Below are 26,563 nucleotides of genomic sequence, written 5' to 3' on the forward strand. Positions count from 1 at the left end.
TACATTATTATCGTCGTTATCCCATTAAACAATCATGCCGCCCAAGACAAGTGGCAAGGCCGCCAAGAAGTCAGGCAAGGCTCAGAAGAACATCTCCAAAACTGACAAGAAGAAGAAGAAGCACAAGAGGAAGGAGAGCTACGCCATCTACATCTACAAAGTGCTGAAGCAGGTCCACCCCGACACCGGTATCTCCAGCAAGGCCATGTCGATCATGAACTCGTTCGTGAACGACATCTTCGAACGCATCGCCGCCGAAGCTTCCCGTCTGGCTCACTACAACAAGCGTTCCACGATCACGTCGAGGGAGGTGCAGACATCCGTCAGGCTGCTGCTGCCCGGTGAACTCGCCAAGCACGCCGTCAGTGAAGGCACAAAGGCCGTCACCAAATACACCAGCTCCAAGTGAATTGGCAGCGCTTCGTCGTCGTCGTCGTCGTTCGTGTTGTCGGTGTTTTACACCAAACACAACCACGACACAAAAACAAAAGGCCCTTTTCAGGGCCACAAAATGCATATCATAAATTGAAAAGTTTCTTGTCGATGGCGTGTCACGTAAATAAATGTTAATGTACCTTACCTACCTACTTAGGTAACCTACTTGTAAAAAATTTAACACATTCGCCGCACAACACAACAGCTTATTTATTTATTTATTTATTGTTCGCTTATAGTAAGCATTGTAAATAATTAATAATTATTGTCGTACGTATCAGATTGTGCTTGTCAGTGAAGAGTGAGCGAACTAGAGAAAAAAATAATAAAATATCGTCAACTAAAAATAACAATGACTCCTATAAAATATCGAAGGTAAATTAGAATCAATCAACACAATACCTAGGCATTATTTTAATTTTCGCAGATAACAGGAAAAAATATAAATTAATTATGAACGAACTATGAAGTTAATAAACAACTAAGCGAGTACTTATTTAAATTAAGAAATAATACTTTTCACACACGTACTCGTACTGCAGCAGACTCACTGTTTAAATAAAATATTTGTATCATTTTTGTACATAATCAATCAATCAATATTTTGAATTTCCAAAAAGAAACTCTCACACAATATATCCCGCTAGAGGAAAACTCAAAACGCAAAAATATAATAATTTGTCGTAGAATAATTAATTAGTTAGCCTAGAATATGTATGTACCTAATAAAATTATTGCTTTGTTGTTGATTTTGAGTGGAAATTACACATAACACTTCTTACTAGTTATTATCCTGGCACAGGCAAATTATACGCCTGAAAGGAGGCTTCGTTCATTAGTATTTATTATGTAGTAGTATTTTATGAAATGAAACTACTTAGGTACATCTATGTAGGTTTAATAAACAATTTTGAATTTTTTAAAAGCGAATGAAAAAAAACAAAAAAAAAAACGTGCGAGCGAGCGAGCGAGAGAGAGAGCGCGCACGCAGTGAGAAAGAGAGGCGTATACATCGTCGGCTATAAATACGGCGTGGCGCGCGCGTACATGTTTTATTATAGGATCGTACGTCGAACGACCCGCCGCTCCGCTCTCTTGTAAAATTTGCATTTGTGAAAAGTTGTTTTACGTTTACGTACAATGGCCCGTACCAAGCAGACCGCTCGTAAGTCGACCGGTGGTAAAGCCCCGAGGAAGCAGCTGGCCACCAAGGCCGCTCGCAAGAGTGCGCCCGCCACCGGTGGCGTCAAGAAACCCCATCGCTACAGGCCCGGTACCGTGGCACTCCGTGAGATTCGTCGTTACCAGAAGAGCACGGAGCTCTTGATCCGCAAGTTGCCGTTCCAGCGTCTCGTGCGTGAAATCGCTCAGGATTTCAAGACCGATCTGCGTTTCCAGAGCTCCGCCGTCATGGCGCTCCAGGAGGCCAGCGAGGCTTACCTGGTGGGCCTCTTCGAGGACACCAACCTGTGCGCGATTCACGCCAAGCGCGTCACCATCATGCCCAAGGACATCCAGCTGGCGCGCAGGATCAGAGGAGAGCGCGCCTAAGTGCTTCGCGCTCGACTTTGCTCTGCGCCGCCGCTGTCGTCCGAGGAGGATACGCGCGCATCAAACAAACACAAAAAAGGCCCTTTTCAGGGCCGCATATGATTCTTAATGTGTGTCCACCAACACAAGTTTCTGTCGATGACGAGTCCGAGTTTAACATTTTATTACACACGTCATAATGTGTACATACATACATACTTACTCGCTTGCTTGCTTGCTTGCTTGCTTTATTATTATTTATGCCGATCAATAAATTATTTAACACTATATCTATCTAGTAAATAAATGAACTGCAATAATACTCTTACGCGCACGCACGCAACAATCAATGCAAATTGAATATGAATGAAAGAGAAACAAAATAAATAGTAATAGTAGGCCTATATTGTGAGCTGTTCGATAGTAAATTTTTTTTTTTTTTCTATAATTACAAAATTTCATTTCATTGTTACTTACATTTGCCTGCATGAACTGGCCCCCGGATCATTACCTACACAAATAATTATTTAATTGATATTGATGATTTTATTTATTTTTTTTAAGAAAAATATAACACGTAGAGCGAGCGAGAGAGAGAGAGAGAGAATGTGTTGAATATTTCCATCTCTGTCGTTCGAGTGAGTGGTGACGCATTATTTTATGCGAGAGCGAGACGGAACCCCTTTTTCTTTTCCATTAATTTGTTTTTAATTCAATGGAATTTATTAATCATTACTTAATATAATAATAACATAATATAAAAATATATAGGTAATTATTTTAAAGTAAAATCATCAACGATACTCCGTCTCTGTCGCACTAGCGCTCGCACACGCGAGAGTGAGAGAAGACATGGCCCCCCCGCTGCCGCCCGCCCCTCGTTCGCTTTACGAATGATATAAAAGTCAGGCTCTGCCTAGTTTCGGGCACAGTCTCGTTCGAGTAATCGTCTCTCGCACACACTATCGGTGTGCGCACGTGTAAATCGAAACCACTAAACCAAATCAAGCAAGATGACCGGTCGCGGTAAGGGAGGAAAGGGTCTGGGAAAAGGAGGCGCCAAGCGCCACAGGAAGGTGCTCCGTGACAACATCCAGGGTATCACCAAGCCCGCCATCCGTCGTCTCGCTCGCAGAGGTGGCGTGAAACGTATCTCCGGTCTGATCTACGAGGAGACGCGTGGTGTGCTGAAGGTGTTCCTCGAGAACGTGATCCGTGACGCCGTCACTTACACGGAGCACGCCAAGAGGAAGACCGTCACCGCCATGGACGTCGTCTACGCTCTGAAGCGTCAAGGTCGCACCCTGTACGGTTTCGGTGGTTAAACCGACCGCTGCTGCTGAATAGTCGTCGTGTGGCGCATCATCATCGCCGCGCTGCTTGTTGTTGGCGCAACTACGACGCTACGAGGATGATCGCAAAACGATCACAAATACACAAAAGGCCCTTTTCAGGGCCGCACAAATTTCGTTAATTATAATGACTGTTTCTATCGAAGACTTTACACAATGATAATTAACTACCTATATTATATTAATAATGGATAATAATTCCTGTTATTGCTCTCACATGGCATGGCACACCTCGCGCACACACACGCATAAATTTATCCTATCCTAGGTGCCGCCAGCACATAAATACCATACATATAATATACCTACCTGCCTGTACTATGCAAATAAGAAGAGTTTGAGAAAATAAATGTATGTACTTCTTTCATCATCATCATTACACAATATGTTAGGGGGGGCACGGGAATGGAATGGATAGGTAAATTATTATTGTTGATGTCGAAATTGGAACGTTTCAATCGGGGCTATGGAATAATATTGTGGAAAGTATAAAAATGGGGTTTTGTAAAAAAATATATTAAATAAGTCAAACAAATTTTATTTGTAATAACAATTACTATAAATAAGTGCGTCAATGTCATAAAACGTCTTTAGAGTAGGTACATAATTATACATTATACCAATGTTTCATTTCATATTATCACTCATATAGATTAAATAATACAACAGCAAAATTTATGTGAAAATAATAAATACATATTATAATAAAATATTACTGTCGCACCTGTGACCAGCCTCGTCGTTGGTGGATTCGATTCGTTCGCCATCAATCTGCGGCGGCAGCGCGGCGAGAATCTTCATCACCGCGTAGGTACCACACTCCTCCGTCCCTGCGGAATAAAAAATAAATAATGTTATTATTGTGTAGGTACCATATAACGTATTTTTTTTTTTTTTTTGTTACTAGTACGCATAAGGTGCCCAGTAAAATTATTTTGTTTATTTACATGGACGTGCAAGAATCTTCACTCGCCCGCGTCCCACTGTCTGTGAACGGTACGACGGCTGTAGATGGCGGGCGGCGCTTTCGTCAAAATAATTATCGTGTCTCGATGTGAAAAATTAATTTTTTTTATTATGTTCATATTATAATAGCACAATCGGTACATTTACAATTATTTTAATAGCATAACATAGGTAGTTCGTATGACTACGAGATCGCCTGCCCTAACAAACGACACAGGAGAGGCCGCCGTTCATGTTTTACGACCCCCGAGTCTATTGCGATAAATACGGTCCGAAGCGATACCAATATTGACGATTCATCGATGCGTATGGTCGTTGGGATGTTCGCTTTCAATTTGTCCATGAAAAAATATCAATCATAACCGTATAAATGGAGAAAAACAACATTTAAACACGACCCTCGGTCGGTCCGGTTGGCAATGTTGAAAATAAACGCGTGCAGCGTTCGAATCGTGATTCATACAGTGACATATACATCACAGACGCACGGGGGCACTATAGGAGATGTCAGTGACGCGTTAAATTCTCTAATATGTTGAATAATTTTTCGCGAAACTAATTTTTTTCAGATGCATGCTAGTGAAAAGTTTCAAGTGTTCGTACGAGAAAACATCTAGCTACAGAGAGGCTCTCCTTACGGTATTGCCATGACGCGTCGTTTCGCACCGTAAGTTTTGTCCCGCTCTACGTCCTCTCCCTCTCCCTCTCAGCTTCCTCACGTTTCGGTTTTATCGCGTTCGTTGAGTGTAGTCGTGTGCAGCAGTGTGGCTCCGCGGAAGCGTCGTAGACCCTCTGCCCGACTACTACCCGCGCGCGAGCCGTTCCGCCGCGATACCCTCCGCCACCTTCGCCCGAGCCACCCAGTCGCGCCGCAGTTCGTCTCCGCAGAAGCGTCGAGACCCGTCGCCGCGCCCTCCAGCTCGGTGCGAAGCAGCACCACCGCGTCGCGCGCCCGTCTCCGCCGTAGGCGTCGAGAGTCCCGCCGTCGCGAGTGCGTGTGCGAGTGTCGAGAGCGATATCGCTATCTCCCTCTTCCGCGAATTGGACGCAATTACCCGCGACAGTGACGCTTTTTGTGTTGTGCCGTGAAAATATTGCGCATAGTGAGGGTAGATTGACATCGTAGAGTACCCACCGAATATTTGCGAAAATATCACGGAGGTACTCGAACATCGCGACTACCCTCACTGGAACTCGTTTTTCGCCGACCCGCGAAAACATCAACATTCCATCGCCCTGCACGTCCTGCAAAATGTCGGACGGCGAGGAAGTGCCGCCCCCACAGCGCCAGCCGGCGTACAGGCCTCTTGCGAGGCCCGCTCAGCCCGCCGCCGCCGCCACGAGCGGCCAGCCGAGGCAGCGCCCGGCCGCGCTCAGCCGCGAGCCGACCGCAGCGACCCAGCAAGGGCCCCCCGCCCCCCTCCCCGGCCGCGACAGCCACCGCCGCCCCAGACACCACCCGGACTCCTCAGAGGGATCGCTCTCCGAGGAGAAGAGACCCAGAGTCGGGCCCTCGCCGAAGCAGAGGGCATCGACACCGGAGCCACAGATATCGCCCATAGAGAGGTATGTCCCGGGTTACCGCGGGGAAAACACCCTGCGGACCCCTACCGCATCCCCGGTCGGGTCCGTCTCAGCGCCCGCATCGCCATCCGCCCACGGCTCCTCGGCCCGTTTCTCCTCGGAGGGCCGATCAGGCACGACAGCCGAAGGCAGCCAGCCGAGTGGGACGCTGGCCCCCCAGGTGGTCTCCGACGAGGACTACCTGGACTACGTAGCTCCTCGGCCGGCCTCGTCGAACTCCACGGCCCCAACGTCCTACGCGGCGTTGAACAGCCCCGCGCGGACATACGCCGCGACATTGAGTGCTCCCTCCCCCCCCCCGCCACAGCCGGAACAGGGGCAAGAGGTCGAGCTGATGGACGAAGCGCCACCTACAACCGACCCCGCCACAACCGCTCGCACCCAACGGGCCTACCCACCAATAGTGGTGGAGAAGCTACCCAACTGGACGCAGCACTTCCGGGAGCTCAGCGAAAAGTTGGGCCACCCCCCCAACGCACGCCCATTCAAGACAGGGGTGCGATTTATAGCGCGTACGCCCGAGGAATACCGGGTAGTGCAGCGCCACCTCGTCGAGGCGGCACGCCAAAACGCAGACCTTCACTGGTTCTGTTACGCGCTCCCGACAGAGCTCCCCACAAAAGTAGCCATCCGAGGACTCCCAGCAGACACCGACCCCGCTGAGCTCAAAGCGGCACTGGACTCGCTGGGCTACCACGTCCAGCACGTGAGGCACATCCCCCCGAGGAGGGGCAGAGCTGGCTGCCTCTACCACGTACAGCTGGACCACCTAGACCAGCAGGAGCTCTCCCGCCTCTATGCGGTGACCGAGCTCCTCTACATGCCAGGCATTGTCATCGAGGCCTGGCGAGGACGCAGCGGGCCTGCACAATGCCACCGCTGCCAGGCATTCGGCCACGCCTCCGCTGGCTGCCACCGCCCGCCGAGATGCGTGCGCTGTGGAGAGGGGCACATTGTCGCGGACTGCCCCCACCCGCGCGACCACGCCCCCAAGTGCGCGAACTGCAAAGCCGCGCACACGGCGAACGACCGCCGCTGCCCCGCCTTCATGCGAGAGGCACGCGCAAAGGGGGCCAAAACGCACCCCCCCATACCAGACCCACCTCGCCCAGCCAAGGTAGGCCCCCGCCCGCCCCCTCCAGGGACAGCGAGGCAACCACGCCCTACTCCGGCGCCTCACCAACCTCGCCCTGCCCCGGTGCTGTCCAACACACACCAGACGGCAGAAGGCCCAGTACAGGGCGCAACACTTATGGCCCCCGCAAACCCTCCAACAGACCGCACAGCCCGCCCCCAACCTGCACCGGCGTCCTCGCGACGCCGGAAACGCTCAGGCAGGGCCCGCCGAAGGAGCAAGAGGCGTGCCGGAGAAATAGTTTCCTCCCAACAGGGAGCGGCCGGACCCATGGTGGGACCCGCGCCAAATCAGCCTCCCCCTTCCACTCCTGGTCAGCCTGTCGCTGCACAGGCGCCCCCTTCAAACCGCGCTAGGACGCCCAACCCCCACGCGCAATTGGCCCCAGCATGGAGGTTCCCACCTCCTACCCAGGGGCCATCAACCCACCAAGCCGCCCACTCTGGGCATGGCGTCCCGTGGCCCACGACAGGCCCCCAACCCCTCGCGCGTGCTCCCCCTCAGCCGCGCCCGGTAATACTTCAGGACCCCCGCGCACGCGTGCGATCACAGGCGCCCACCGCGAACAACGCGCAGCCCCCACAGTGGTCAGCACAGACCGCCCCCACCGCCGCACCGATGCCCCCAAACGCCGAAACCCCCCTCCTCCTCCTGGTTCTGCAGATTCTACAGACAATTCTACTGGCGATGGCCAACGGAGAGGACATGAGGGGGGTAGCACACCAAGGACTGGCACTCATCAGCCAACGCCACTAGACGGCCTACGTGTCCTGTACTGGAACCCGGGGGGCATCAGAAACAGGACACAGGAGCTCCGCCTTCTCGCCCAGTCGCAGGACCTGCACGTAATCCTCCTGGGCGAGACCATCCTAACCCCAGCGTACTCACTCAAGGTCCCGAACTACTTCGTGTACCGCCGTGACGAGATCTCGGACCAGGGTCGACCCTACCGAGGAGTCGCAGCACTCGTCCGGCGCGACATAGTGCACGAGGAGCTCGAGCTCCTATCCTACTCCTCCACCAGAACAATAGGAGTAGCGATACACGCGGGAGGCGAGGAGCTGCGCCTGTATGCAGCATACCGCCCCCCCAAATCACAAGTAGTGGAGAGCGACTTCCTCTCCGCACTCTCCGGCACAACACCCACCATCCTGGTCGGCGATCTCAACGCCAAACACCCCGTATGGGGATCGCTCATGACGACCCCTGCGGGCGTTCGACTGCTGGAGATATGCGAGAGGGGAAACATAACCACCCACGGACCACAGGCCCCCACCAACATACCCTCCGACGAGGCCCGGAAAGCCGACGTGCTGGACATAGCCTTGTCCCACAACGTGCCCTGGCCAATTGAAGTCGAGGCGCTATACGACCTGGACACGCAGCACCTGCCGATCCTCGTCACGCTGGCGCCCCGCCCTGACGCCATAAACCCCCGCAAACCACCCGCCAAGGTCAACTGGGCGACCTTTAAGGCGGAGTTGGCCGACCTGACTCTCGAGGGCCGCCTCTCTAACGCTGAGGAAGTGGAGGCAGCGGTCGAGCACTTCACCTCGCGCGTGCTGGCAGCCAAAGAAGCGGCAACCACCGTCTGCACGAGGGCCAGCAACCGGCGGGACGACCTCCCCGCCAACATCACCAAGGACCTGCGCAAGAAACGCGACCTCAGACGCCTGTGGGCAACAACTCGCTGCCCCAGAATCAAGGCGGAACTCAACCGCCTCACATTCGAGGTGTCTGCAGCGGTGAAGGAATGGCGCGGTGCTAGCTGGGAGAAGCACATAGACCGTGTAACAGATAGCACCGCTGACCTCTTCAAGCTGAACAGACAGCTCTCCAGGCCGCCCACATCAACCTGCCCGCTGGTGGACGCCACCGGCGCCCGCCACTACGCGGCGGCAGACCGCGCCCGCCTACTGGCGGACCACCTGGAGGTGCAGTTCACCCCGCACCCCGCCGCCACCGACGCGGACACGACCGCCCACCACGACCACGTGCGGCGCTGCGTCGAGGAGATGCTGTCCTCTCCGCCGCCTCCGCTCAGCGGGGACGACTTCATCTCCCCCGCTGAGCTCCGCAAGTCTGCGCTGAGGCTGAACAAGCGCAAGGCTCCCGGCCCAGACAACATCTCCTCCGCGGCCATCACCAACCTGCCTGGGAGAGCGATGGTGACGCTGACGCGCATCTTCAACGGCATCCTGCGCACCAGCCACTTTCCCAGTGCGTGGAAAACCGGCAGCGTCATCACGCTGCCCAAACCTGGCAAAGACCGCCGAAGCCCGGCCAGCTACAGGCCGATAACGTTGCTGTCCCACCTTGCGAAGCTCTTCGAACGCCTGCTGCTGCGCCGTGTCCGCCCGCTCGTCCCGTTGAGAGACGAGCAATTCGGATTCCGCAGCGGCCACTCCACCACACTGCAGCTGGTAAGGGTGTTGCACATGCTGGCCGACGAGAAGAACCAGGGCCACCGCTCCGTCGGGGTGTTCCTCGACGTCGAGAAGGCCTTCGACCGGGTCTGGCATGTCGGCCTGCTGTACAAGCTCAAGCCGCTGCTCCCTCCTGCGCTGGTGCACCTGATCGCCTCGTTCCTCCGCGACCGCACGTTCACCGTGGTCGTGGAGGGAGAGGCCTCCCAGCCGCGCAGCATCAGGGCAGGCGTCCCTCAAGGCAGCTGTCTGTCGCCGACGCTATACGCCACTTACACCAACGACATCCCCACCCTCCGCGACCATCTTCGAGAGGGAGAACGGGATGTGGCGTTAGCGTTGTTTGCTGACGACAGCGCCTTCATTTCTTCATCGCGCAGCATGAACGTGGCGACTGCGAGGATGCAGCGCCTTCTCGACCTGCTGCCCCCCTGGCTAGACCGCTGGCGAATCGCGGTCAATGTGGGCAAGACCGCCGCCATTGCGTTCGGGTCGGGGAAACCACCGCCACACCTCACGCTACGTGACCAGGGCATCGCTTGGGAGACCACAGTGACCTACCTCGGGTGCCGCATCGACCGCTCGCTGCGCATGGGGCCACAGGTGACCCATGTGGTTCGCCAGGCCCAAATCGCGCGCGCCATCCTGCGCCCGGTGCTCAGCTCGCGGCTCCCCTTGAGGACCAAACTGATGGTCTACAAGACGTATGTCCGGTCGCGCCTCACCTACGCGGCCCCAGCGTGGTACCCCCTCATCTCCCGAACCAACAAGGAGAAGATCCAGGCGCAGCAGAACGTGTCCCTCCGCGTCATCACCGGGGCGGGGCGATACGTCCGCAATGACGTCATTGCCCGGGACATCAAAGTGGAGACAGTGGAGGAGTTCATCACGCGCCTGGCGCGGGTCATGTATGACCGCGCGGACAACGGCCCCCACTGCCATCTCCACAACATCGCGCCTACACCAGCCCGCCCCCCGGGCAACCGCCCCCTCCCCCGGGACCTCCTGCTGCCAGAAGCAGAGGACGCCGACACCACCCAGCCTGCGGCGCCTGCGAGACCCGCCTCCGCACCAGCCGCCACAGCACCAGCAGTCACAGCACCAGCTGTCGCAGCACCGAAGCCCCGCTTCAAAATAGTGACGGCCCAACGCCCGCACTAAGAGAAACCAACACCAGAACATAAATGTGACTGCCTGAAAGCTCCCTGGCATCCAGGAACCGCCCGCTCGCTGGTCGTTCACTGGGCCTCGACCAACGTCGACTCACCCGGTGGGCTGGTACCGCGCCGAGGGCGGGACAGTGGTGCCAGGTAGAAGCCCAGGCAGTCCGTCGCCAAGCGACGTCAAACCACCGACTGGCAGTAGCCAGTCGAGATGCTGCACGGGCCATGAGCACAAGCTCGACGCCCGAACCGGCCAAGAAGGTCGAAGACATGTGACTGTCCCGCTCTAACACACCGCTCTATCCATCCTCTTTTCTCTCGTTCCGCGCGCGCGCAGTCGCAGTACGTACGTTCGTTGTTTCGCTCGCTCGTCGCGTTCCAGCAGCAGCGTCTGAAATTAATTGTTTTGATTCGTTCACGTAAACAGTCAAAATAACAAAAAGAAAAATGGCAGACACAGCAGTGGCATCCGAGGCACCGGCTCCGGCGACGCCCGCGAAGAAACCCAAGGCGACGGCGACCGGAGGAGCTAAGAAGCCGAAAGCGAAGCCCACCCACCCGAAGACGTCCGAGATGGTGAACAACGCCATCAAAGAGTTGAAGGAGCGCAGCGGTTCCTCGCTGCAGGCCATCAAGAAGTACATCGCGGCTCAGTACAAAGTGGACGCTGAAAAATTGGCACCTTTCATCAGGAAGTACCTGAAGAGCGCCGTCGAGTCCGGCGCTTTGATCCAGACCAAGGGCAAGGGCGCTTCCGGTTCGTTCAAATTGGAATCCAAATCTGCAGCATCCAAGAAGCCGGCGGCGAGCAAGCCCGCCAAGGGCGCCGCCGCAGCGTCGGCCAAGTCCAAGAAGGCCACGGCCGCGTCGGCCGCCGGCAAGGCGAAGAAGGGCGCCGCCTCGAGCGCCGCATCGTCGCCCTCGAAGGCGAAGCCCTCCGCCGCCACCAAGGACAAGAAGGCGGCCGCCGCGAAGAAGAAGCCCGCCGCCAAGAAACCCGCCGCCGCCGCCAAGGGTAAGGCCGCCGCCGCGCCGAAGGCCAAGAAGACCGCCAAACCGCCAACCAAGAAACCCAAGGCGCCCAAACCGAAGAAGGCCGCCGCAACACCGAAATCCAAGCCAGCGGCCAAGAAGGCGTCCGCCGGCAAGAAGTAAGCCGCCGCCGCCGCGCGCGTCAGCCAGCAGCAGCAACTTGTTGTGTCGCCCATACGCCCGCCAGTGTTGTCGTGGGTAATGGTGGTGTTGGTGGTGGTACTACTGACACACCCCATCATCATCATAACAACGGCCGAGGCTGAGGCTGCGGTTGCAGCGAGGAGCGTCGAAAGTTTTAAAAAGCCCTTTTCAGGGCTAACAAATAATTCAAACATGTACTTACATGTGTTTCTTGCGATAGACGAGTCACATTTTAAATACAGAGGCAGGCAGGCAGGCGGGCAGGCCGAGTCCTGCTCTCCGCTGCTTGCTGTCCTGAAAAACAAACACATTAATTACTAAATAATTAATATAGGTATACATAATATAGGCACCCCCTATCTACCCACACACACCACACTACATGCATCTTTTATGCATCAACAACTATTTCAATATTATTTATTTGATCACCAACAAGGTAACGTTCACAAGAGAGTAACACACAAAAATTATTATTATGAGTTATCGATTCAATCTAAAACAATAATTAAAAAATAACTACATAATAAAAATATAATAAAAACAAGGCAACTTAGTTAAGAGTTCACAAATTCAGTCGGAGGCATCAAATACATTTATCACCAACATAATAATTAATTAGTCATTGATGCCTCCGAATGCATTAATTTGTTTAAATAATAAATTCAATCCTAATAATCCAAATCTGTCCGTCAACTGTCGAACATCAATAATTGTTTTTGTTTAAAAATAACTGTTCGGTCTATTATTTTTATAAGACTTTAATAGTAATGTGTAAAAATTTTTTATCTAAAACTGAATTAAATTTGACAGTTGAAATCCGGATTTGGAATAGAAACCTATATTCTAATATGGGAAACGGGCACAAGTTGTCTTGTTTTTGTCTTTTTTTTTAATTTCTTTTTTTACACCCTCCTTCTGGCGCAGTCGGGTAATTAATTAATTAATAATAACACTCACTCACCCCATCGCATCGTTCCGTTCGGTTCATGATAATATTCGGCCGACGACGGCGAGAGGGCGGCGGAGGCCTCCAGCCGCCGCCGCCGCCGCCGCCGCCGCCGCCGCCGCCGCCGCAGACAGCGACCGCCCGCCCGCACGCCCGCCACACCACCAGCACCAGCACCAGCAGCAGCAGCAGCAGCAGCAGCACACATTGTTCACGCACCACCAACTGAAATTATGAACGGAGAAACCACATAAGTATCTGTGTATGATACCACAACAACATCACACGCATCACTTTGGCACTTTGTTTGTTCGCACACATAATCATTTATCGTTTAAATCGCTCTCAATTTACTTGCTTTTACCGCACAACACACACAACTAACTGAATGAACGAATAACAACAACAACAAGTAGCCACCTGAGTTAACTTATAACTTGTCTTGCATTTGATGCGCGTCGTCGTTCACTTTTCGCCATTTCAGCGGCAAAATGATAACACAATATAATGTACATATTATCATTCAACTTTCACAACTTTTTATAATAATCACCAGAATCCCGCCGCCCGACTGCCCTGTCTGCCGGGTGCCGGCGCTTGACACTGACGTTTAATTTTTTTTTTTTTTTTTTTTTTCCATTACTCAAAAGAAACGCGTTTTATACCACACATACATCTGCCTACATAGAGAAAAAAAAAAATCAAATTAATTAACCAAGTGAAAAGGAAAAACACTTTTTTTTTTTTTTTTTTTTCTCCCATTTATATCAGCACGGCGCGGTCTGTCACAAACCAACGCGAAGCGAGTGAAAGAGAAAGACAAGTGTGTCTCTTTCTGAAAATTTCGCGCGAGACGTGCATATCTATCTATCTCTTTCTGACTGTGAAACGTTCGCCCCACTAATGGGTTTGCGCGCGCCGTTATAAATATTCTGCGCTCAACAAAAATTGACACAGACAGTCTCGACGCGCGCTCGTCGTTACACGTTCACTTTGTGTGTTGATTTATTTCTCTACAAACTACAACAACATGTCGGGTCGCGGCAAGGGTGGCAAGGTCAAGGGAAAGGCAAAGTCCAGGTCCAACCGTGCCGGTCTCCAGTTCCCCGTCGGTCGTATCCACAGGCTTCTGCGTAAGGGCAATTACGCCGAGCGTGTCGGTGCCGGTGCGCCCGTGTACCTGGCCGCCGTCATGGAGTACCTGGCCGCTGAAGTGCTCGAGTTGGCCGGTAACGCGGCTCGTGACAACAAAAAGACCAGGATCATCCCGAGACATCTACAACTGGCGATACGCAACGACGAGGAATTGAACAAGCTCCTCTCCGGCGTCACCATCGCCCAGGGTGGTGTGCTGCCCAACATCCAGGCCGTGCTCTTGCCCAAGAAGACCGAGAAGAAGGCATAAATCGCCGCCGCGTTTTCGCATCATTTATGTATGCTGCACTCTGCTGCTGTATACATATTGATCGAGAGTGTGCACGTTTCTTCAAACAAAAAGGCCCTTTTCAGGGCCGCAATATGATTCTTGAGTATTTATGAAATGTTTCTTGACGATTGACACGAGTGCAAATCTCTTCTTACACTATACAATAATAAATACTATCACTACACAATATAATGAATAATTTATTGATTGTCTGAAAAAGTCGGCATGATGGTTAACAGACAAAATAAATAAATGCCTAATTATGAGAGAGAGAGAGAGAGAGAGAGACAAAATATACCCGTACGTAAATACATAGGTAGATTCGAGTTTGAGCATGAAAAATCCTTAAGAAAAATATTTTAGTATTTATAACGTGATGCGATTGATCTATTGATATAAATATTTTTTTATATATTATTAAAATTAATTTTAAAATCTTGCTTGCGCTTTGCGTTTCGTGAGAGAAAAGAAAGACAGAGAGAAAATGTAAATCTACATTACTCGTAATGCACTTGCATAATATTTTTTATGTCGTACGTACCTACCTACCTACCTACATACATACATTTTTTTTTTTTATTATTATTATAAAACTGAAACCAAACTAGAGAGTTGAGTGAGCGAGAGAAACGCTCCTCACATATCGCCATCTCACTCACTCGCTCGTCGCACCCATCAACAACACAGACCGTAATGCGTTATGAGCGAGACGGCACAGAGCGAGAGAGAAATATCATGTTAATGCGACGACACTATTGGTCGAAGTGACACCGCGTTGCGGTCGCTTTTTGAACTGACAGTAACTGAGGTAAACCCCAATCTACCGAAAAATTTACACATTCGCTCGTCACTCTCGGCACGGTCGAGTTGTTGTAAGCTGATATACATTATTATCGTCGTTATCCCATTAAACAATCATGCCGCCCAAGACAAGTGGCAAGGCCGCCAAGAAGTCAGGCAAGGCTCAGAAGAACATCTCCAAAACTGACAAGAAGAAGAAGAAGCACAAGAGGAAGGAGAGCTACGCCATCTACATCTACAAAGTGCTGAAGCAGGTCCACCCCGACACCGGTATCTCCAGCAAGGCCATGTCGATCATGAACTCGTTCGTGAACGACATCTTCGAACGCATCGCCGCCGAAGCTTCCCGTCTGGCTCACTACAACAAGCGTTCCACGATCACGTCGAGGGAGGTGCAGACATCCGTCAGGCTGCTGCTGCCCGGTGAACTCGCCAAGCACGCCGTCAGTGAAGGCACAAAGGCCGTCACCAAATACACCAGCTCCAAGTGAATTGGCAGCGCTTCGTCGTCGTCGTCGTCGTTCGTGTTGTCGGTGTTTTACACCAAACACAACCACGACACAAAAACAAAAGGCCCTTTTCAGGGCCACAAAATGCATATCATAAATTGAAAAGTTTCTTGTCGATGGCGTGTCACGTAAATAAATGTTAATGTACCTTACCTACCTACTTAGGTAACCTACTTGTAAAAAATTTAACACATTCGCCGCACAACACAACAGCTTATTTATTTATTTATTTATTGTTCGCTTATAGTAAGCATTGTAAATAATTAATAATTATTGTCGTACGTATCAGATTGTGCTTGTCAGTGAAGAGTGAGCGAACTAGAGAAAAAAATAATAAAATATCGTCAACTAAAAATAACAATGACTCCTATAAAATATCGAAGGTAAATTAGAATCAATCAACACAATACCTAGGCATTATTTTAATTTTCGCAGATAACAGGAAAAAATATAAATTAATTATGAACGAACTATGAAGTTAATAAACAACTAAGCGAGTACTTATTTAAATTAAGAAATAATACTTTTCACACACGTACTCGTACTGCAGCAGACTCACTGTTTAAATAAAATATTTGTATCATTTTTGTACATAATCAATCAATCAATATTTTGAATTTCCAAAAAGAAACTCTCACACAATATATCCCGCTAGAGGAAAACTCAAAACGCAAAAATATAATAATTTGTCGTAGAATAATTAATTAGTTAGCCTAGAATATGTATGTACCTAATAAAATTATTGCTTTGTTGTTGATTTTGAGTGGAAATTACACATAACACTTCTTACTAGTTATTATCCTGGCACAGGCAAATTATACGCCTGAAAGGAGGCTTCGTTCATTAGTATTTATTATGTAGTAGTATTTTATGAAATGAAACTACTTAGGTACATCTATGTAGGTTTAATAAACAATTTTGAATTTTTTAAAAGCGAATGAAAAAAAACAAAAAAAAAAACGTGCGAGCGAGCGAGCGAGAGAGAGAGCGCGCACGCAGTGAGAAAGAGAGGCGTATACATCGTCGGCTATAAATACGGCGTGGCGCGCGCGTACATGTTTTATTATAGGATCGTACGTCGAACGACCCGCCGCTCCGCTCTCTTGTAAAATTTGCATTTGTGAAAAGTTGTTTTACGTTTACGTACAATGGCCCGTACCAAGCAGACCGCTCGTAAGTCGACCGGCGGTAAAGCCCCGAGGAAGCAGCTGGCCACCAAGGCCGCTCGCAAGAGTGCGCCCGCCACCGGTGGCGTCAAGAAACCCCATCGCTACAGGCCCGGTACCGTGGCACTCCGTGAGATTCGTCGTTACCAGAAGAGCACGGAGCTCTTGATCCGCAAGTTGCCGTTCCAGCGTCTCGTGCGTGAAATCGCTCAGGATTTCAAGACCGATCTGCGTTTCCAGAGCTCCGCCGTCATGGCGCTCCAGGAGGCCAGCGAGGCTTACCTGGTGGGCCTCTTCGAGGACACCAACCTGTGCGCGATTCACGCCAAGCGCGTCACCATCATGCCCAAGGACATCCAGCTGGCGCGCAGGATCAGAGGAGAGCGCGCCTAAGTGCTTCGCGCTCGACTTTGCTCTGCGCCGCCGCTGTCGTCCGAGGAGGATACGCGCGCATCAAACAAACACAAAAAAGGCCCTTTTCAGGGCCGCATATGATTCTTAATGTGTGTCCACCAACACAAGTTTCTGTCGATGACGAGTCCGAGTTTAACATTTTATTACACACGTCATAATGTGTACATACATACATACTTACTCGCTTGCTTGCTTGCTTGCTTGCTTTATTATTATTTATGCCGATCAATAAATTATTTAACACTATATCTATCTAGTAAATAAATGAACTGCAATAATACTCTTACGCGCACGCACGCAACAATCAATGCAAATTGAATATGAATGAAAGAGAAACAAAATAAATAGTAATAGTAGGCCTATATTGTGAGCTGTTCGATAGTAAATTTTTTTTTTTTTTCTATAATTACAAAATTTCATTTCATTGTTACTTACATTTGCCTGCATGAACTGGCCCCCGGATCATTACCTACACAAATAATTATTTAATTGATATTGATGATTTTATTTATTTTTTAAGAAAAATATAACACGTAGAGCGAGCGAGCGAGGGAGAGAGAGAGAGAGAGAGAGAATGTGTTGAATATTTCCATCTCTGTCGTGCGAGTGGTGACGCATTATTTTAGTCGAGAGCGAGACGGAACCCCTTTTTCTTTTCCATTAATTTGTTTTTAATTCAATGGAATTTATTAATTATTACTTAATATAATAATAACATAATATAAAAATATATAGGTACTTATTTTAAAGTAAAATCATCAACGATACTCCGTCTCTGTCGCACTAGCGCTCGCACACGCGAGAGTGAGAGAAGACATGGCCCCCCCGCTGCCGCCCGCCCCTCGTTCGCTTTACGAATGATATAAAAGTCAGGCTCTGCCTAGTTTCGGGCACAGTCTCGTTCGAGTAATCGTCTCTCGCACACACTATCGGTGTGCGCACGTGTAAATCGAAACCACTGAACCAAATCAAGCAAGATGACCGGTCGCGGTAAGGGAGGAAAGGGTCTGGGAAAAGGAGGCGCCAAGCGCCACAGGAAGGTGCTCCGTGACAACATCCAGGGTATCACCAAGCCCGCCATCCGTCGTCTCGCTCGCAGAGGTGGCGTGAAACGTATCTCCGGTCTGATCTACGAGGAGACGCGTGGTGTGCTGAAGGTGTTCCTTGAGAACGTGATCCGTGACGCCGTCACTTACACGGAGCACGCCAAGAGGAAGACCGTCACCGCCATGGACGTCGTCTACGCTCTGAAGCGTCAAGGTCGCACCCTGTACGGTTTCGGTGGTTAAACCAACCGCTGCCGCTGAATCGTCGTCGTGTGGCGCATCATCATCGCCGCGCTGCTTGTTGTTGGCGCAACTACGACGCTACGAGGATGATCGCAAAACGATCACAAATACACAAAAGGCCCTTTTCAGGGCCGCACAAATTTCGTTAATTATAATGACTGTTTCTATCGAAGACTTTACACAATAATAATTAACTACCTATATTATATTAATAATTCCTGTTATTGCTCTCACATGGCATGGCACACCTCGCGCACACACACGCATAAATTTATCCTATCCTAGGTGCCGCCAGCACATAAATACATACATATAATATACCTACCTGCCTGTACTATGCAAATAAGAAGAGTTTGAGAAAATAAATGTATGTACTTCTTTCATCGTCATTACACAATATGTTAGGTTAGGGGGGCACGGGAATGGAATGGATAGGTAAATTATTATTGTTGATGTCGAAATTTGGAACGTTTCAATCGGGGCTATGGAATAATATTGTGGAAAGTATAAAAATGGGGTTTTGTAAAAAAAAATATATTAAATAAGTCAAACAAATTTTATTTGTAATAACAATTACTATAAATAAGTGCGTCAATGTCATAAAACGTCTTTAGAGTAGGTACATAATTATACATTATACCAATGTTTCATTTCATATTATCACTCATATAGATTAAATAATACAACAGCAAAATTTATGTGAAAATAATAAATTGATATTATAATAAAATATTACTGTCGCACCTGTGACCAGCCTCGTCGTTGGTGGATTCGATTCGTTCGCCATCAATCTGCGGCGGCAGCGCGGCACCGCGTAGGTACCACACTCCTCCGTCCCTGCGGAATAAAAAATAAATAATGTTATTATTGTGTAGGTACCATATAACGTATTTTTTTTTTTTTTTGTTACTAGTACGCATAAGGTGCCCAGTAAAATTATTTTGTTTATTTACATGGACGTGCAAGAATCTTCACTCGCCCGCGTCCCACTGTCTGTGAACGGTACGACGGCTGTAGATGGCGGGCGGCGCTTTCGTCAAAATAATTATCGTGTCTCGATGTGAAAAATTAATTTTTTTTATTATGTTCATATTATAATAGCACAATCGATACATTTACAATTATTTTAATAGCATAACATAGGTAGTTCGTATGACTACGAGATCGCCTGCCCTAACAAACGACACAGGAGAGGCCGCCGTTCATGTTTTACGACCCCCGAGTCTATTGCGATAAATACGGTCCGAAGCGATACCAATATTGACGATTCATCGATGCGTATGGTCGTTGGGATGTTCGCTTTCAATTTGTCCATGAAAAAATATCGATCATAACCGTATAAATGGAGAAAAACAACATTTAAACACGACCCTCGGTCGGTCCGGTTGGCAATGTTGAAAATAAACGCGTGCAGCGTTCGAATCGTGATTCATACAGTGACATATACATCACAGACGCACGGGAGCACTATAGGAGATGTCAGTGACGCGTTAAATTCTCTAATATGTTGAATAATTTTTCGCGAAACTAATTTTTTTCAGATGCATGCTAGTGAAAAGTTTCAAGTGTTCGTACGAGAAAACATCTAGCTACAGAGAGGCTCTCCTTACGGTATTGCCATGACGCGTCGTTTCGCACCGTAAGTTTTGTCCCGCTCTAACACACCGCTCTATCCATCCTCTTTTCTCTCGTTCCGCGCGCGCGCAGTCGCAGTACGTACGTTCGTTGTTTCGCTCGCTCGTCGCGTTCCAGCAGCAGCATCGTCTGAAATTAATTGTTTTGATTCGTTCACGTAAACAGTCAAAATAACAAAAAGAAAAATGGCAGACACAGCAGTGGCATCCGAGGCACCGGCTCCGGCGACGCCCGCGAAGAAACCCAAGGCGACGGCGACCGGAGGAGCTAAGAAGCCGAAAGCGAAGCCCACCCACCCGAAGACGTCCGAGATGGTGAACAACGCCATCAAAGAGTTGAAGGAGCGCAGCGGTTCCTCGCTGCAGGCCATCAAGAAGTACATCGCGGCTCAGTACAAAGTGGACGCTGAAAAATTGGCACCTTTCATCAGGAAGTACCTGAAGAGCGCCGTCGAGTCCGGCGCTTTGATCCAGACCAAGGGCAAGGGCGCTTCCGGTTCGTTCAAATTGGAATCCAAATCTGCAGCATCCAAGAAGCCGGCGGCGAGCAAGCCCGCCAAGGGCGCCGCCGCAGCGTCGGCCAAGTCCAAGAAGGCGACGGCCGCGTCGGCCGCCGGCAAGGCGAAGAAGGGCGCCGCCTCGAGCGCCGCATCGTCGCCCTCGAAGGCGAAGCCCTCCGCCGCCACCAAGGACAAGAAGGCGGCCGCCGCGAAGAAGAAGCCCGCCGCCAAGAAACCCGCCGCCGCCGCCAAGGGTAAGGCCGCCGCCGCGCCGAAGGCCAAGAAGACCGCCAAACCGCCAACCAAGAAACCCAAGGCGCCCAAACCGAAGAAGGCCGCCGCAACACCGAAATCCAAGCCCGCGGCCAAGAAGGCGTCCGCCGGCAAGAAGTAAGCCGCCGCCGCCGCCGCGCGCGTCAGCCAGCAGCAGCAACTTGTTGTGTCGCCCATACGCCCGCCAGTGTTGTCGTGGGTAATGGTGGTGTTGGTGGTGGTACTACTGACACACCCCATCATCATCATCATAACAACGGCCGAGGCTGAGGCTGCGGTTGCAGCGAGGAGCGTCGAAAGTTTTAAAAAGCCCTTTTCAGGGCTAACAAATAATTCAAACATGTACTTACATGTGTTTCTTGCGATAGACGAGTCACATTTTAAATACAGAGGCAGGCAGGCCGAGTCCTGCTCTCCGCTGCTTGCTGTCCTGAAAAACAAACACATGAATTACTAAATAATTAATGTAGGTATACATAATATAGGCACCCCCTATCTACACCCACACACACCACACTACATGCATCTTTTATGCATCAACAACTATTTCAATATTATTTATTTGATCACCAACAAGGTACCGTTCACAAGAGAGTAACACACAAAAATTATTATTATGAGTTATCGATTCAATCTAAAACAATAATTAAAAAATAACTAATAAAAACAAGGCAACTTAGTTAAGAGTTCACAAATTCAGTCGGAGGCATCAAATACATTTATCACCAACATAATAATTAATTAGTCATTGATGCCTCCGAATGCATTAATTTGTTTATGATAAATTCAATCATATTCCAAATCTGTCCGTCAACTGTCGAACATCAATAATTGTTTTTGTTTAAAAATAACTGTTCGGTCTATTATTTTTATAAGACTTTAATAGTAATGTGTAAAAAAATTTTATCTAAAACTGAATTAAATTTGACAGTTGAAATCCGGATTTGGAATAGAAACCTATTAGAATATGGGAAACGGGCACAAGTTGTCTTGTTTTTGTCTTTTTTTTTTTAATTCCTTTTTTTACACCCTCCTTCTGGCGCAGTCGGGTAATTAACTAATTAATAATAACACTCACTCACCCCATCGCATCGTTCCGTTCGGTTCATGATAATATTCGGCCGACGACGGCGAGAGGGCGGCGGAGGCCTCCAGCCGCCGCCGCCGCCGCCGCCGCCGCCGCAGACAGCGACCGCCCGCCCGCCCCGCACGCCCGCCACACCACCAGCACCAGCACCAGCAGCACACATTGTTCATTCACGCACCACCAACTGAAATTATGAACGGAGAAACCACATAAGTATCTGTGTATGATACCACAACAACATCACACGCATCACTTTGGTACTTTGTTTGTTCGCACACATATTCATTTATCGTTTAAATCGCGCTCAATTTACTTGCTTTTACCGCACAACACACACAACTAACTGAATGAACGAATAACAACAACAACAACAACAAGTAGCCACCTGAGTTAACTTATAACATGTCTTGCATTTGATGCGCGTCGTCGTTCACTTTTCGCCATTTCAGCGGCAAAATGATAACACAATATATGTATTATCATTCAACTTTCACAACTTTTTATAATAATCACCAGAATCCCGCCGCCCGACTGCCCTGTCTGCCGGGTGCCGGCGCTTGACACTGACGTTTAATTTTTTTTTTTTTTTTTTTTTTCCATTACTCAAAAGAAACGCGTTTTATACCACACATACATCTGCCTACATAGAGAAAAAAAAAAATCAAATTAATTAACCAAGTGAAAAGGAAAAACACTTTTTTTTTTTTTTTTTTTTCTCCCATTTATATCAGCACGGCGCGGTCTGTCACAAACCAACGCGAAGCGAGTGAAAGAGAAAGACAAGTGTGTCTCTTTCTGAAAATTTCGCGCGAGACGTGCATATCTATCTATCTCTTTCTGACTGTGAAACGTTCGCCCCACTAATGGGTTTGCGCGCGCCGTTATAAATATTCTGCGCTCAACAAAAATTGACACAGACAGTCTCGACGCGCGCTCGTCGTTACACGTTCACTTTGTGTGTTGATTTATTTCTCTACAAACTACAACAACATGTCGGGTCGCGGCAAGGGTGGCAAGGTCAAGGGAAAGGCAAAGTCCAGGTCCAACCGTGCCGGTCTCCAGTTCCCCGTCGGTCGTATCCACAGGCTTCTGCGTAAGGGCAATTACGCCGAGCGTGTCGGTGCCGGTGCGCCCGTGTACCTGGCCGCCGTCATGGAGTACCTGGCCGCTGAAGTGCTCGAGTTGGCCGGTAACGCGGCTCGTGACAACAAAAAGACCAGGATCATCCCGAGACATCTACAACTGGCGATACGCAACGACGAGGAATTGAACAAGCTCCTCTCCGGCGTCACCATCGCCCAGGGTGGTGTGCTGCCCAACATCCAGGCCGTGCTCTTGCCCAAGAAGACCGAGAAGAAGGCATAAATCGCCGCCGCGTTTTCGCATCATTTATGTATGCTGCACTCTGCTGCTGTATACATATTGATCGAGAGTGTGCACGTTTCTTCAAACAAAAAGGCCCTTTTCAGGGCCGCAATATGATTCTTGAGTATTTATGAAATGTTTCTTGACGATTGACACGAGTGCAAATCTCTTCTTACACTATACAATAATAAATACTATCACTACACAATATAATGAATAATTTATTGATTGTCTGAAAAAGTCGGCATGATGGTTAACAGACAAAATAAATAAATGCCTAATTATGAGAGAGAGAGAGAGAGAGAGAGACAAAATATACCCGTACGTAAATACATAGGTAGATTCGAGTTTGAGCATGAAAAATCCTTAAGAAAAATATTTTAGTATTTATAACGTGATGCGATTGATCTATTGATATAAATATTTTTTTATATATTATTAAAATTAATTTTAAAATCTTGCTTGCGCTTTGCGTTTCGTGAGAGAAAAGAAAGACAGAGAGAAAATGTAAATCTACATTACTCGTAATGCACTTGCATAATATTTTTTATGTCGTACGTACCTACCTACCTACCTACATACATACATTTTTTTTTTTTATTATTAATATAAAACTGAAACCAAACTAGAGAGTTGAGTGAGCGAGAGAAACGCTCCTCACATATCGCCATCTCACTCACTCGCTCGTCGCACCCATCAACAACACAGACCGTAATGCGTTATGAGCGAGACGGCACAGAGCGAGAGAGAAATATCATGTTAATGCGACGACACTATTGGTCGAAGTGACACCGCGTTGCGGTCGCTTTTTGAACTGACAGTAACTGAGGTAAACCCCAATCTACCGAAAAATTTACACATTCGCTCGTCACTCTCGGCACGGTCGAGTTGTTGTAAGCTGATATACATTATTATCGTCGTTATCCCATTAAACAATCATGCCGCCCAAGACAAGTGGCAAGGCCGCCAAGAAGTCAGGCAAGGCTCAGAAGAACATCTCCAAAACTGACAAGAAGAAGAAGAAGCACAAGAGGAAGGAGAGCTACGCCATCTACATCTACAAAGTGCTGAAGCAGGTCCACCCCGACACCGGTATCTCCAGCAAGGCCATGTCGATCATGAACTCGTTCGTGAACGACATCTTCGAACGCATCGCCGCCGAAGCTTCCCGTCTGGCTCACTACAACAAGCGTTCCACGATCACGTCGAGGGAGGTGCAGACATCCGTCAGGCTGCTGCTGCCCGGTGAACTCGCCAAGCACGCCGTCAGTGAAGGCACAAAGGCCGTCACCAAATACACCAGCTCCAAGTGAATTGGCAGCGCTTCGTCGTCGTCGTCGTCGTTCGTGTTGTCGGTGTTTTACACCAAACACAACCACGACACAAAAACAAAAGGCCCTTTTCAGGGCCACAAAATGCATATCATAAATTGAAAAGTTTCTTGTCGATGGCGTGTCACGTAAATAAATGTTAATGTACCTTACCTACCTACTTAGGTAACCTACTTGTAAAAAATTTAACACATTCGCCGCACAACACAACAGCTTATTTATTTATTTATTTATTGTTCGCTTATAGTAAGCATTGTAAATAATTAATAATTATTGTCGTACGTATCAGATTGTGCTTGTCAGTGAAGAGTGAGCGAACTAGAGAAAAAAATAATAAAATATCGTCAACTAAAAATAACAATGACTCCTATAAAATATCGAAGGTAAATTAGAATCAATCAACACAATACCTAGGCATTATTTTAATTTTCGCAGATAACAGGAAAAAATATAAATTAATTATGAACGAACTATGAAGTTAATAAACAACTAAGCGAGTACTTATTTAAATTAAGAAATAATACTTTTCACACACGTACTCGTACTGCAGCAGACTCACTGTTTAAATAAAATATTTGTATCATTTTTGTACATAATCAATCAATCAATATTTTGAATTTCCAAAAAGAAACTCTCACACAATATATCCCGCTAGAGGAAAACTCAAAACGCAAAAATATAATAATTTGTCGTAGAATAATTAATTAGTTAGCCTAGAATATGTATGTACCTAATAAAATTATTGCTTTGTTGTTGATTTTGAGTGGAAATTACACATAACACTTCTTACTAGTTATTATCCTGGCACAGGCAAATTATACGCCTGAAAGGAGGCTTCGTTCATTAGTATTTATTATGTAGTAGTATTTTATGAAATGAAACTACTTAGGTACATCTATGTAGGTTTAATAAACAATTTTGAATTTTTTAAAAGCGAATGAAAAAAAACAAAAAAAAAAACGTGCGAGCGAGCGAGCGAGAGAGAGAGCGCGCACGCAGTGAGAAAGAGAGGCGTATACATCGTCGGCTATAAATACGGCGTGGCGCGCGCGTACATGTTTTATTATAGGATCGTACGTCGAACGACCCGCCGCTCCGCTCTCTTGTAAAATTTGCATTTGTGAAAAGTTGTTTTACGTTTACGTACAATGGCCCGTACCAAGCAGACCGCTCGTAAGTCGACCGGCGGTAAAGCCCCGAGGAAGCAGCTGGCCACCAAGGCCGCTCGCAAGAGTGCGCCCGCCACCGGTGGCGTCAAGAAACCCCATCGCTACAGGCCCGGTACCGTGGCACTCCGTGAGATTCGTCGTTACCAGAAGAGCACGGAGCTCTTGATCCGCAAGTTGCCGTTCCAGCGTCTCGTGCGTGAAATCGCTCAGGATTTCAAGACCGATCTGCGTTTCCAGAGCTCCGCCGTCATGGCGCTCCAGGAGGCCAGCGAGGCTTACCTGGTGGGCCTCTTCGAGGACACCAACCTGTGCGCGATTCACGCCAAGCGCGTCACCATCATGCCCAAGGACATCCAGCTGGCGCGCAGGATCAGAGGAGAGCGCGCCTAAGTGCTTCGCGCTCGACTTTGCTCTGCGCCGCCGCTGTCGTCCGAGGAGGATACGCGCGCATCAAACAAACACAAAAAAGGCCCTTTTCAGGGCCGCATATGATTCTTAATGTGTGTCCACCAACACAAGTTTCTGTCGATGACGAGTCCGAGTTTAACATTTTATTACACACGTCATAATGTGTACATACATACATACTTACTCGCTTGCTTGCTTGCTTGCTTGCTTTATTATTATTTATGCCGATCAATAAATTATTTAACACTATATCTATCTAGTAAATAAATGAACTGCAATAATACTCTTACGCGCACGCACGCAACAATCAATGCAAATTGAATATGAATGAAAGAGAAACAAAATAAATAGTAATAGTAGGCCTATATTGTGAGCTGTTCGATAGTAAATTTTTTTTTTTTTTCTATAATTACAAAATTTCATTTCATTGTTACTTACATTTGCCTGCATGAACTGGCCCCCGGATCATTACCTA

General features: G+C 48.5%; 11 protein-coding genes and 1 long non-coding RNA gene across 42 annotated transcripts in view; 10 read left to right on the top strand and 2 right to left on the bottom strand.

Annotated features, from left to right (window-relative positions):
• The first annotated feature begins 9 nt into the window (after nucleotides 1-9).
• Nucleotides 10-752, top strand: LOC135087518 (histone H2B). The gene has a single exon (XM_063982235.1). The coding sequence runs from the start codon at nucleotides 35-37 to the stop codon at nucleotides 407-409; it is 375 nt and encodes a 124-aa protein (XP_063838305.1). The 5' UTR covers nucleotides 10-34; the 3' UTR covers nucleotides 410-752.
• A 673-nt stretch (nucleotides 753-1,425) lies between these two features.
• On the top strand, nucleotides 1,426-2,373 carry LOC135087530 (histone H3). Its single transcript, XM_063982277.1, has one exon. The coding sequence runs from the start codon at nucleotides 1,576-1,578 to the stop codon at nucleotides 1,984-1,986; it is 411 nt and encodes a 136-aa protein (XP_063838347.1). The 5' UTR covers nucleotides 1,426-1,575; the 3' UTR covers nucleotides 1,987-2,373.
• Nucleotides 2,374-2,674: 301 nt separating this feature from the next.
• On the top strand, nucleotides 2,675-18,844 carry LOC135087543 (uncharacterized). The gene is made up of 3 exons (XM_063982292.1): nucleotides 2,675-3,276; nucleotides 16,581-16,951; nucleotides 18,010-18,844. Exons 1-3 carry the CDS (start codon nucleotides 2,979-2,981, stop codon nucleotides 18,319-18,321), a joined length of 981 nt encoding a protein of 326 aa, XP_063838362.1. The 5' UTR covers nucleotides 2,675-2,978; the 3' UTR covers nucleotides 18,322-18,844.
• Nucleotides 3,840-4,970, bottom strand: LOC135087545 (uncharacterized). Its single transcript, XR_010260860.1, has 2 exons — nucleotides 4,922-4,970; nucleotides 3,840-4,147 (listed from the first exon to the last, which is right to left on the bottom strand). It is a non-coding gene; the product is annotated as an uncharacterized LOC135087545 (long non-coding RNA).
• The window catches only part of LOC135087525 (uncharacterized), a 44,432-nt gene continuing 28,742 nt past the window's right edge, over nucleotides 10,874-26,563 (bottom strand). For 26 of the 31 annotated variants that reach the window (XM_063982261.1, XM_063982262.1, XM_063982246.1 and 23 more), the window contains 4 exons: nucleotides 26,527-26,560; nucleotides 21,811-21,999; nucleotides 21,079-21,158; nucleotides 18,864-19,158 (listed from right to left, as the gene is read on the bottom strand). In XM_063982261.1, coding sequence (XP_063838331.1) covers nucleotides 21,834-21,999; nucleotides 26,527-26,560 — 200 coding nt within the window. In that variant the 3' untranslated portion in view covers nucleotides 18,864-19,158; nucleotides 21,079-21,158; nucleotides 21,811-21,833. Of the gene's footprint in view, nucleotides 10,983-18,863; nucleotides 19,159-19,931; nucleotides 20,086-21,078; nucleotides 21,159-21,806; nucleotides 22,000-26,526; nucleotides 26,561-26,563 lie in introns of those variants that run through there. The other 5 variants (XM_063982258.1, XM_063982253.1, XM_063982263.1 and 2 more) reach the window with 5 other exon arrangements.
• Nucleotides 10,977-11,800, top strand: LOC135087520 (histone H1B-like). The gene has a single exon (XM_063982236.1). It carries the CDS (start codon nucleotides 11,039-11,041, stop codon nucleotides 11,744-11,746), a length of 708 nt encoding a protein of 235 aa, XP_063838306.1. The 5' UTR covers nucleotides 10,977-11,038; the 3' UTR covers nucleotides 11,747-11,800.
• LOC135087541 (histone H2A) lies at nucleotides 12,874-14,316 on the top strand. The gene has a single exon (XM_063982289.1). It carries the CDS (start codon nucleotides 13,747-13,749, stop codon nucleotides 14,119-14,121), a length of 375 nt encoding a protein of 124 aa, XP_063838359.1. The 5' UTR covers nucleotides 12,874-13,746; the 3' UTR covers nucleotides 14,122-14,316.
• On the top strand, nucleotides 14,591-15,777 carry LOC135087538 (histone H2B). Its single transcript, XM_063982287.1, has one exon. It carries the CDS (start codon nucleotides 15,060-15,062, stop codon nucleotides 15,432-15,434), a length of 375 nt encoding a protein of 124 aa, XP_063838357.1. The 5' UTR covers nucleotides 14,591-15,059; the 3' UTR covers nucleotides 15,435-15,777.
• LOC135087521 (histone H1B-like) lies at nucleotides 20,092-21,054 on the top strand. Its single transcript, XM_063982237.1, has one exon. It carries the CDS (start codon nucleotides 20,142-20,144, stop codon nucleotides 20,847-20,849), a length of 708 nt encoding a protein of 235 aa, XP_063838307.1. The 5' UTR covers nucleotides 20,092-20,141; the 3' UTR covers nucleotides 20,850-21,054.
• LOC135087533 (histone H2A) lies at nucleotides 22,716-23,275 on the top strand. The gene has a single exon (XM_063982282.1). The coding sequence runs from the start codon at nucleotides 22,806-22,808 to the stop codon at nucleotides 23,178-23,180; it is 375 nt and encodes a 124-aa protein (XP_063838352.1). The 5' UTR covers nucleotides 22,716-22,805; the 3' UTR covers nucleotides 23,181-23,275.
• Nucleotides 23,887-24,836, top strand: LOC135087540 (histone H2B). Its single transcript, XM_063982288.1, has one exon. The coding sequence runs from the start codon at nucleotides 24,119-24,121 to the stop codon at nucleotides 24,491-24,493; it is 375 nt and encodes a 124-aa protein (XP_063838358.1). The 5' UTR covers nucleotides 23,887-24,118; the 3' UTR covers nucleotides 24,494-24,836.
• Nucleotides 25,510-26,160, top strand: LOC135087529 (histone H3). Its single transcript, XM_063982276.1, has one exon. It carries the CDS (start codon nucleotides 25,660-25,662, stop codon nucleotides 26,068-26,070), a length of 411 nt encoding a protein of 136 aa, XP_063838346.1. The 5' UTR covers nucleotides 25,510-25,659; the 3' UTR covers nucleotides 26,071-26,160.

The sequence above is a fragment of the Ostrinia nubilalis genome, unplaced genomic scaffold, assembly GCF_963855985.1.
Source record: "Ostrinia nubilalis unplaced genomic scaffold, ilOstNubi1.1 SCAFFOLD_46, whole genome shotgun sequence".
Lineage (NCBI taxonomy): Eukaryota > Metazoa > Arthropoda > Insecta > Lepidoptera > Crambidae > Ostrinia > Ostrinia nubilalis.